The 10,297-nt window shown below is 59.3% G+C and overlaps 1 protein-coding gene across 1 annotated transcript; it reads right to left on the bottom strand.

Moving 5' to 3' along the window:
* Window positions 1–1,210: 1,210 nt before the first annotated feature.
* Window positions 1,211–7,570, bottom strand: LOC123359603 (protein FAM3A-like). Its single transcript, XM_045001106.1, has 8 exons — window positions 7,546–7,570; window positions 7,034–7,144; window positions 6,617–6,640; window positions 6,362–6,436; window positions 2,069–2,180; window positions 1,831–1,889; window positions 1,592–1,642; window positions 1,211–1,278 (listed from the first exon to the last, which is right to left on the bottom strand). Exons 1-8 carry the CDS (start codon window positions 7,568–7,570, stop codon window positions 1,211–1,213), a joined length of 525 nt encoding a protein of 174 aa, XP_044857041.1.
* Between the last annotated feature and the right edge of the window lie 2,727 nt (window positions 7,571–10,297).

Raw genomic sequence — 10,297 nt, 5'->3', positions numbered from 1 at the left:
ACCTTACACACCTATTTCTAACAATAAATCCTCACAAGTGTACTTCTAACATAAACCTTAAGTTATAAAATATTAATTAACAATATATCAATAAATCATTTCACATGTAAACCATGTTTAATAAAAACCTTCTTTTAATATCCCTACATCTTGCAACGCTGGCTACAACAGTGCCATGCGAACACCTGTTCTCACTTTCAGGTGACACTGTAACCAAGAAGCAGGCAGCATTATCGCCTGCAAATTGTAACCAACCTTATTTGTCTGAGTGGACTTGTGGGCTCTACATTTGTACATTATTTTATTTTTGAATGTAGAATTATGTACCAAAAACCCCTGCATTTGTAAGTTCAACTTTCATGATAAAGAGATTGCACTACAGGACTTGTATTAGGTGAATTGAAAAATCCAATTTTTTTTACAGTGCAAATATTTGTAATAAAAATAAATATAAAGTGAGCACTACACACTTTGTATTCTGTGTTGTAACTGAAATTAATGTATTTGAAAATGTAGTGAACATCCAAAAATATTGAAAATAAATGGCATTCTATTGTTGTTTAACAGTGCGATTAATCACAATTAATTTTTTAATCGCTTGACAGCCCTTATACAAACCTTACTTTACTGTACTTCTTCACCAAAATTTACATCGGCCTCCTTGCTTTGCTTTTCTGATGCTATGACGTGTAAAAAACCTATTTGTTGACATAAAGATGTCAGCGGAAGGCACATAATTGAAATGAAGAATTCTGAAATCTGTTGCAGACTGTGTGTTCATACTATTTTTTTAGGAGATTCAGTTGAGCCAATTTTCCTCTTTTCAGTTCTTTAATACTCCAAACAAAGCTTCTCTTCTGCTCTGTCCCTTTCACATATATGCCTGGGGCCGGATGGGAGCTGGTGCCCCCTAGAGGGGAGAGGACCTATATGCTGGCCCTCAAGCCAGACAGGCCCCCCAACACTGGCCCTGAGGCTCGATGGGAGTCAGCACCCCCAGAGGGGTGAGGCCCCAGGCCCCAGGCCCCATTCTCACCCCCCTAAGCATAAGAACAGTCGTACCGGGTCAGACCAAAGGTCCATCTAGCCCAGTATCTGTCTACCGACAGTGGCCAATGCCTAACAGGCAATGATCAAGTGATCTCTCTCCTGCCATCCATCCCCATCCTCTGACAGCTGAATGGGAGCCGGCACCCTCAGAGGGGAAAGGCTATGAGGCCACGAACACCAGGGTTCCCCCGTGCAGCGTCCGAATGAACTTCGGCAGCTCGTTGACGTCTGGGGTGAAAGATGCAGGGTGAGTGCAGGCCTGGGCCCCCCTGACCCACAGGGTTCCCCTGAGCCTCCCCCCAGGTTCCTGCCTATCACATAGACCTCCCATACCCGGGTCTCCCAACTGGAACCCCCATGGATTCCCCGCGCCACCCAAGCCCCTCCCACAACATCCTCAGTGGCTGCCCCATGACCCCCAGCCCTCCTGCCCCACAGGGCTTCCAAGCCTCCTCCCCCCACACATTCCTGCCTCTCACAGACTCCCCACCCCCTACGCCAGGGTCTCCCACCTGGAGCCCCCAAAGATCCCCCCCCTCACATCCAGCCCACATGTCAAAGGACCTGGCATCAATGAGCTCCCCATTGACCCCTGGAACCAGAGAGAGAGAGAGTCAGAGCCTGCCCTGCTGCAGCCCCCCTCCTTCCCCAGACCAGCTCCCCTTTCCTGGCCCCGGTGCCCCCTCCCCAGTTCCCCACACCCTCTGCAGCCCCCCTCTTCCCCAGCCCCCCCATACCCTCTGGCCTGCCCAGTGCCCCACAACAATGTCCCCCCCCCACCATTCACCAGGGCGATGTTAAGGCCCCGCCCCACATTGTTCGTCACACTGCTCATTAGCCTGGAATGAAACGGCCCACCCACCACCTACAGGGGAGCCAGGACACCTGGGTTCTCGCCCTGGCTCTGGCAGGGGCGCGCAGTCCAGTGGGCTGGGAGGGAGTAAGAACTCCTGGGTCCGCCCCATAGTTCTGCCCCTGATTAGCACCTCCCATGCTGAGCCCCGAACCCGCAACACACATTTTATCCTCCAGGCAGATCTTGTTGGCGGCACCACTGACCAGGAGGAAGGTGAGATGCTGCTCGGGGCAGGGCTGTGGGAGGCCACATTTATACCTCCTGGGCTGCAGCTCTGGGGAGGGGGGTGGGGAGATGTGGGGAGGTCGCCACACACCACCTCTGGTCCCCTGGGCTAGACAGCTCCCACACCAGTCAAGGCCGGGTGTCATGGCCCCACCATGGGGGGGACAGGCTCCTGGGAGGGGGGCACTGGTGGGGGAATGTGAGCTGAAGACTATGGGACTGTGACACCCTCCACCCCTGCCGGTAGGGACACCTGAGTTGATGCACCAGGGTCCCTGCCCCTGTATCTAGGACCAAGCCCCCTGCTACCACCCCCATGGGGTCCGTGTTCCCAGCCTGGGACCCAGCCCCCTGCTACCACGGGCCCCCCATGGGGTCCCTGTTCCCAGCCTGGGACCCAGCCCCCTGCTACCACGGCCTCCTATGGGGTCCCTGTTCCCAGCCTGGGACCCAGCCCCCTGCTACCACGGCCCCCCATGGTGTCCCTGTTCCCAGCCTGGGACCCAGCCCCCTGCTACCACGGCCCCCCATGGGGTCCCTGTTCCCAGCCAGGGACCCAGCCCCCTGCTACCACGGGCCCCACATGGGCTCCCTGTTCAGAGCCTGGGACCCAGCCCCCTGCTACCACGGCCCCCCATGGGGTCCCTGTTCCCAGCCTGGGACCCAGCCCCCTGCTACCACGGGCCCCCATGGGTTCCCGGCTCCCGATCTGGGACCCAGCCCCCTGCTACCACGGACTCCCCATGGGGTCCCTGTTCCCAGCCTGGGACCCAGCCCCCTGCTACCACGGGCCCCCATGGGGTCCCTGTTCCCAGCCTGGGACCCAGCCCCCTGCTACCACGGGCCCCACATGGGGTCCCTGTTCCCAGCCTGGGACCCAGCCCCCTGCTACCACGGGCCCCACATGGGGTCCCGGTTCCCAGCCTGGGATCCAGCCCCCTGCTACCATGGGCCCCCATGGGGTCCCTGTTCCCAGCCTGGGATCCAGCCCCCTGCTACCCGGGGCCCCCATGGGGTTCCTGTTCCCAGCCTGGGACCCAGCCCCCTGCTACCACGGGCCCCAATGGGGTCCCTGCTCAGAGCCTGGGACCCAGCCCCCTGCTACCACGGGCCCCCATGGGGTCCCAGCTCCCAGCCTGGGACCCAGCCCCCTGCTACCACGGGCCCCCATGGGGTTCCTGTTCCCAGCCTGGGACCCAGCCCCCTGCTACTACGGGCCCCCCATGCGGTCCCTGTTCCCACCCTGGGACCCAGTCCCCTGCTACCACGGGCCCCCCATGGGGTTTCTGTTCCCAGCCTGGGACCCAGCCCCCTGCTACCACGGCCCCCCATGGGGTCCCTGTTCCCAGCCTGGGACCCAGCCCCCTGCTACCACGGGCCCCCCATGGGGTCCCTGTTCCGAGCCTGGGACCCAGCCCCCTGCTACCACGGGCCCCCATGGGGTCCCTGTTCCCAGCCTGGGACCCAGCCCCCTGCTACCACGGCCTCCTATGGGGTCCCTGTTCCCAGCCTGGGACCCAGCCCCCTGCTACCACGGGCCCCCATGGGGTCCCGGCTCCTGACCTGGGACCCAGCCCCCTATTACTACGGGCCCCCCATGGGGTCCCGGTTCCCAGCCTGGGATCCAGCCCCCTGCTAGCACGGGCACCCATGGGGTCCCGGCTCCCAGCCTGGGACCCAGCCCCCTGCTACCACGGGCCCCCCATGGGGTCCCGGTTCCCAGCCTGGGACCCAGCCCCCTGCTACCACGGGCCCCCATGGGGTCCCGGCTCCCACCCTGGGACCCAGTCCCCTGCTACTACGGGCCCCCATGGGGTTCCTGTTCCCAGCCTGGGACCCAGGCCCCTGCTACCACGGCCCCCTATGGGGTCCCTGTTCCCAGCCTGGGAACCATCCCCCTGCTACCACGGGCCCCCCATGGGGTCCCTGTTCCCAGCCTGGGACCCAGCCCCCTGCTACCACGGGCCCCCATGGGGTCCCGGCTCCCGACCTGGGACCCAGCCCCCTGCTTACACGGGCCCCCATGGGGTTCCGGCTCCTGACCTGGGACCCAGCCCCCTATTACTACGGGCCCCCCATGGGGTCCCGGTTCCCAGCCTGGGATCCAGCCCCCTGCTAGCACGGGCACCCATGGGGTCCCGGCTCCCAGCCTGGGACCCAGCCCCCTGCTACCACGGGCCCCCCATGGGGTCCCGGTTCCCAGCCTGGGACCCAGCCCCCTGCTACCACGGGCCCCCATGGGGTCCCTGTTCCCAGCCTTGGACCCAGCCCCCTGCTACCACGGGCCCCCATGGGGTTCCGGTTCCCGAGCTGGGACCCAGCCCCCTATTACTACGGGCCCCCCATTGGGTCCCTGTACCCAGCCTGGGACCCAGCCCCCTGCTACCACGGGCCCCACATGGGCTCCCTGTTCAGAGCCTGGGACCCAGCCCCCTGCTACCACGGCCCCCCATGGGGTCCCTGTTCCCAGCCTGGGACCCAGCCCCCTGCTACCACGGGCCCGCATGGGGTCCCTGTTCCCAGCCTGGGACCCAGCCCCCTGCTACCACGGGCCCCCCATGGGCTCCCTGTTCAGAGCCTGGGACCCAGCCCCCTGCTACCACGGCCCCCCATGGGGTCCCTGTTCCCAGCCTGGGACCCAGCCCCCTGCTACCACGGCCCCCCATGGGGTCCCTGTTCCCAGCCTGGGACCCAGCCCCCTGCTACCACGGCCCCACATGGGGTCCCTGTTCCCAGCCTGGGACCCAGCCCCCTGCTACCACGGCCCCCCATGGGGTCCCTGTTCCCAGCCTGGGACCCAGCCCCCTGCTACCACGGGCCCCCATGGGGTCCCTGTTCCCAGCCTGGGACCCAGCCCCCTGCTACCACGGCCCCCCATGGGGTCCCTGTTCCCAGCCTGGGACCCAGCCCCCTGCTACCACGGCCCCCCATGGGGTCCCTGTTCCCAGCCTGGGACCCAGCCCCCTGCTACCACGGCCCCCCATGGGGTCCCTGTTCCCAGCCTGGGACCCAGCCCCCTGCTACCACGGGCCCCCATGGGGTCCCTGTTCCCAGCCTGGGACCCAGCCCCCTGCTACCACGGCCCCCCATGGGGTCCCTGTTCCCAGCCTGGGACCCAGCCCCCTGCTACCACGGGCCCCCCATGGGGTCCCTGTTCCGAGCCTGGGACCCAGCCCCCTGCTACCACGGGCCCCCATGGGGTCCCTGTTCCCAGCCTGGGACCCAGCCCCCTGCTACCACGGGCCCCCCATGGGGTCCCGGCTCCCGACCTGGGACCCAGCCCCCTGCTAACACGGGCCCCCATGGAGTTCTGGCTCCCGACCTGGGACCCAGCCCCCTGCTACCACGGGCCCCCATGGGGTCCCTGTTCCCAGCCTGGGACCCAGCCCCCTGCTATCACGGGCCCCCCATGGGGTCCCTGTTCCCACCCTGGGACCCAGCCCCCTGCTAACACGGGCCCCCATGGGGTCCCTGTTCCCAGCCTGGGACCCAGCCCCCTGCTACCAAGGGCCCCCATGGGGTCCCGGCTCCCAACCTGGGACCCAGCCCCCTATTACTACGGGCCCCCCATGGGGTCCCGGTTCCCAGCCTGGGATCCAGCCCCCTGCTACCAAGGGCCCCCATGGGGTCCCGGCTCCCAACCTGGGACCCAGCCCCCTATTACTACGGGCCCCCCATGGGGTCCCGGCTCCCAGCCTGGGACCCAGTCCCCTGCTACTACGGGCCCCCATGGGGTTCCTGTTCCCAGCCTGGTAACCAGCCCCCTGCTACCACGGGCCCCCCATGGGGTCCCTGTTCCCAGCCTGGTAACCAGCCCCCTGCTACCACGGGCCCCCCATGGGGTCCCTGTTCCCAGCCTGGGACCCAGCCCCCTGCTACCACGGGCCCCCATGGGGTCCCGGCTCCCGACCTGGGACCCAGCCCCCTGCTACCATGGACCCCCATGGGGTCCCGGCTCCCAACCTGGGACCCAGCCCCCTGCTACCACGGGCCCCCATGGGGTCCCGGCTCCCGACCTGGGACCCAGCCCCCTGCTAACACGGGCCCCCATGGGGTCCCAGCTCCCGACCTGGGACCCAGCCCCCTGCTACCACGGGCCCCCATGGGGTCCCGGCTCCCGACCTGGGACCCAGCCCCCTGCTAACACGGGCCCCCATGGGGTCCCGGCTCCCGACCTGGGACCCAGCCCCCCGCTGCCGCTGCCCTCCACTCCCCAGGCCAGAGACTCACTGTTGTGTCTGCTTCTGGCTCCTGAGGGGCCGGCGCTGGCCTGAAGGGTCACAGTCGAGCTGCCGCAGCCTGACACTGGGGGCAACAAGAGAGGGGGCTGGTGAGGGGAGGGGCAAGCACCCTGGAGCCCAGCCCCCCTCCTCTCTCCAGACTGGGCTGCCAGCCAGGACCCCCTGCCCCCAGCATGGCACAGACCCAGGGGAGAGCAAGACAAGCCCCCATCCCAGGGTAGCAGCTCCTTGGCCAGTCACTCACCTGCCGTGGGGGGGTTCTCAGGGCCTGTGGGGAGAGAAAGAGCAGCCCCGGTGCCCCACAGCACAGTGAGCCCAACCCCCACCACCACGCTGGGGGTCCAGAACTTGGTCCCTATGTCCTCCCCCCACCCACTGCTTGGGGGGCAGAAGTCTTCCCCAGGCAAAGACCTCCCCCACCCAACCCCGCCAGGATTCAGGTACCATAGCACTGGGTGGAGTCATCCCCTGTGAAACTCCCTGCCACAAGGCAACCGGGTGTCCTTACTGGGGGAGGGAGGACACTGCAGCCACTGGCCCCCCCAATCCCAAGGACAGATCCCTCCAGGGGGCACCCCTGCTCCTGACGCTATAGCCGTGGATGATGTTGCCCTGTGGAACTGCCTGCCACAAGATGCCCATGTGGGGGGGCAGCTCTTACTGCTGAGGAGCTGCTGGAAGCGAGAGAAGCCACTCTGGGTGCCCAACAGGAGGCTGATGAGGATCCAGCTGAGTCCAGCAGTGAGGATGATCAGCACCACGCATAGCGGACCTGGGGTGAGAGAAGCAGGGGGTCAGAGCTGGGGCATGAGGCACAGGCAGCACCCCCGAGAGCAGGCCCCCCCTTGCTGCAAAGTCAGCCCCCACACCCAACCCCCCCTACTGCCCACACTAGCCCCCCACAGCCAACCCAGACTCATGGCACCATGCAAGGGGCACCCCCCCCAGGGGGGGGAAGGAGTCTGAGAGCAGAGGAACCGGAGCTGGAAGGGAAGTGACAGGTCGGTCAGAGTCCAGAAACAGCCCAAATCCTGTGACCCACCTGCCCCACAGCCGCCATCTCCCCCAGGGTACCCCAACCCCACAGCCCCCCGATACCCTCACATCCCACTTCCCTTACAGCCCCCATCTCCCCCAGGGTACCCCAACCCCACAGCCCCCCAATACCCTCACATCCCACTTCCCCCACAGCCCCCATCTCCCCCAGGGTACCCCAACCCCACAGCCCCCCAATACCCTCACACACCCCACTTCCCCCACAGCCCCCATCTCCCCCAGGGTACCCCAACCCCACAGCTCCCCAATACCCTCACATCCCACTTCCCCCACAGCCCCAGAAGTGATTAGGTCCTTGGTTTTACATCTCATCAGACTGTGATTGTTTCATCAGTAGTGACTTAGATGGAAGAGTGCCACTTACTGAATCACTAACCTCACATCCTACATGATCCCAATAATCATTCAAGAGCTAAGTAGGCCTGATGCTGTGAACTTGTGAGATCTAAAAATATTGCAGCACAAGGTGGCAAAGTTGCAGATCAAGACTGAATATGATTACAAACAATAGGGCCCCGTGTAGTGCACAGTTCCATGGCAGTAGAATTTGCTCCAGATTTTAAACTTCCATTTTAACAGAAAGTAAATCCTTGTCCACACTGTTTTCTCCACACGTCCTTTTTCCACTGGTAGAATTACACAAATGTAGTCACCCTAGTTCAAACCCTTAGTACAAATGCATTGCACCATAAACCAGAACTTTAGACCAATGTGGGTTACCCATTAGTTACACTAGTTTATACCAGTGCAACATGTCTATACCAGGGGGCTGCACTGGTGAGAAAACAAAACACAGCATAGACAAGCCTAAGTTTATACTCCTTATGGTTGTGATGAAAACCTTCCACATGTGAACTGAAGGTATTCCGATGCATGGTGATTTCCTGAGTCTGACACAGCCTGAAACAATAGCTCTAAGAGAAGTGTAAACTGCCCCATTCACCTAAATGGAATGGAACCTAAAGACAACAATTCAACACTGTTAACTATTTGACTGATAAGTATCAGAGGGGTAGCCCTGTTAGTCAGGATCTGTAAAAGAGGCAAAGAGTTCTGTGGCACCTTAGAGACTAACAAACGTATTGGAGCATGAGCTTTCGTGGGTGAATACCCACTTTGTCGGTATTGATGATCATTTTAGCAGAACCATCCAGCTAATCTACTTGTCCCAATCCACCTCTTATAACCTCCCATGTATCAAAAGCCACAGTTCTCCCTGGTGTCTTCCTACAATGACAGTATACAGTATATTGTCAGTACAAAAATCTGCAGCCCATTGGCCATTAAAAATAAATAAATAAATAACACCATACTGAGCTTGTCATTCATTTTCACAATTAATTAAATGAATACTTTCCTTTTTTTAATTTACTTGAAAGTGCCACAGAATTTCCACATCCAAATGCCATAAATCCCAGTGGCCTTGCTGCAAAATTTGAACCCAGCTTGTGGTAATGTACATGGAGCCTTGCCAGTAGGTAAGACACTACAGTCAAGTGGATAGAAATAAAGAAGGGGAAAACAGGAGAGCTAAAAAAGGTCTCTCTGATGTTGATTCTGACTGCTCTTTAAGGCATGGTCTACGTAAAACTTAGGTCGCCATAGCTACCTCTCTCAAGAGTATCAAAAACTCACATTCGAGATATGTAGTTAAACAACCCAAGCCTCAGTGTAGACATTGCTAGGATGCCAGAATTCTTCCATCAACCTAACTCCCTCCTCTCGAGTGGATTCACTCCGGTAATGGAAAAAAACCTTCCACTGTTGTAGCAAGTATCTGCACGAACGCTACATCTGCATAGATGCAGCTGTGCTGTTGTTTTATTTCTTGTGTAGATGTACGCTTAAGACTTTCCAGTAGTGTGCTTCCTGCAGGATAGCCCAAGGGAAAACATGCAAGGATTACACTACCATTTCTGACTCCTCATAAATGGAAGTGATATAATCGCTATGAATCATATCTATCTGAAAGCTAGTGAGTTACTGAGAACTGATGGATTAAGCCTAACATTGTAAACTACCCAGGACAAAAATCCTCAAGCCAAGGACAAGTGTCTTAGGCTATGTCTTGTCGGGTCTCATGCAGGCCGGATAAAACACAACAACCAATGTGATTGCAAGCTGAATCATTTATTTTTCCTGTGCACCTTCTTTATATACCTTTATTACAATTATTATACTATGATTATATCAACACTACACAAGCATTAATTGGCTCCCAAAGTTTGGTACATCCTCTACACAAGCACTGCTTTCTGTTCATTGGCGGTCTGTCATGTTGTATAACTTCCTGATTTATAGACCTGTTTACGGCCTTTCCTGCATGCGAAGACCAGATAGAGCTGCGTCAAACCGGTTCCAACCGCCTAGTACACAACCTTGTCTAACCCCTCTTTCCCAGAGGCCTGATGTTATAACTCTCCACATTTCTGTTTATCATGTCAGCATAGGGGTGATACATTCCCACAATGTCTACACTGCACATCTTACAATGGCGCTGCTGTACCACTGCAGCTGCACTGTTGTAAGATGTGCTGTGTAGCTGCTCTTTATGGCTGGGAGAAAGCTCTCCCAGCAACAAAATAAAACCATCTCCAATGAGGGGCAGTAGCTTCGTCACCGGAAGTGCGGCTCCCACCAACAAAGCACTGTTCACACCAGTGCGTTATGCTTCTTGTCAAGGAGGATAACCAGGAGCACTCCAGCTGCGGAGTCCAGGTGCTCTGCGTGCCTTGCCAGTGTGGACTCACCATGAGTTAGGGCTGCTTTAATGTGCTCTAACTCGCAAGTGTAGCCAAGTCCTCAGTATCACTGTTTGTTTAGAAAATTTAGGACATGATCCTGCAGTCCTTTTTCCAGCAAATCTCCT

This window comes from Mauremys mutica, unplaced genomic scaffold (assembly GCF_020497125.1).
Source record: "Mauremys mutica isolate MM-2020 ecotype Southern unplaced genomic scaffold, ASM2049712v1 Super-Scaffold_100129, whole genome shotgun sequence".
NCBI lineage: Eukaryota > Metazoa > Chordata > Testudines > Geoemydidae > Mauremys > Mauremys mutica.
The sequence above is the reverse complement of the archived record's forward strand: the minus strand, read 5'-3'. Positions and strand labels throughout refer to the sequence as shown.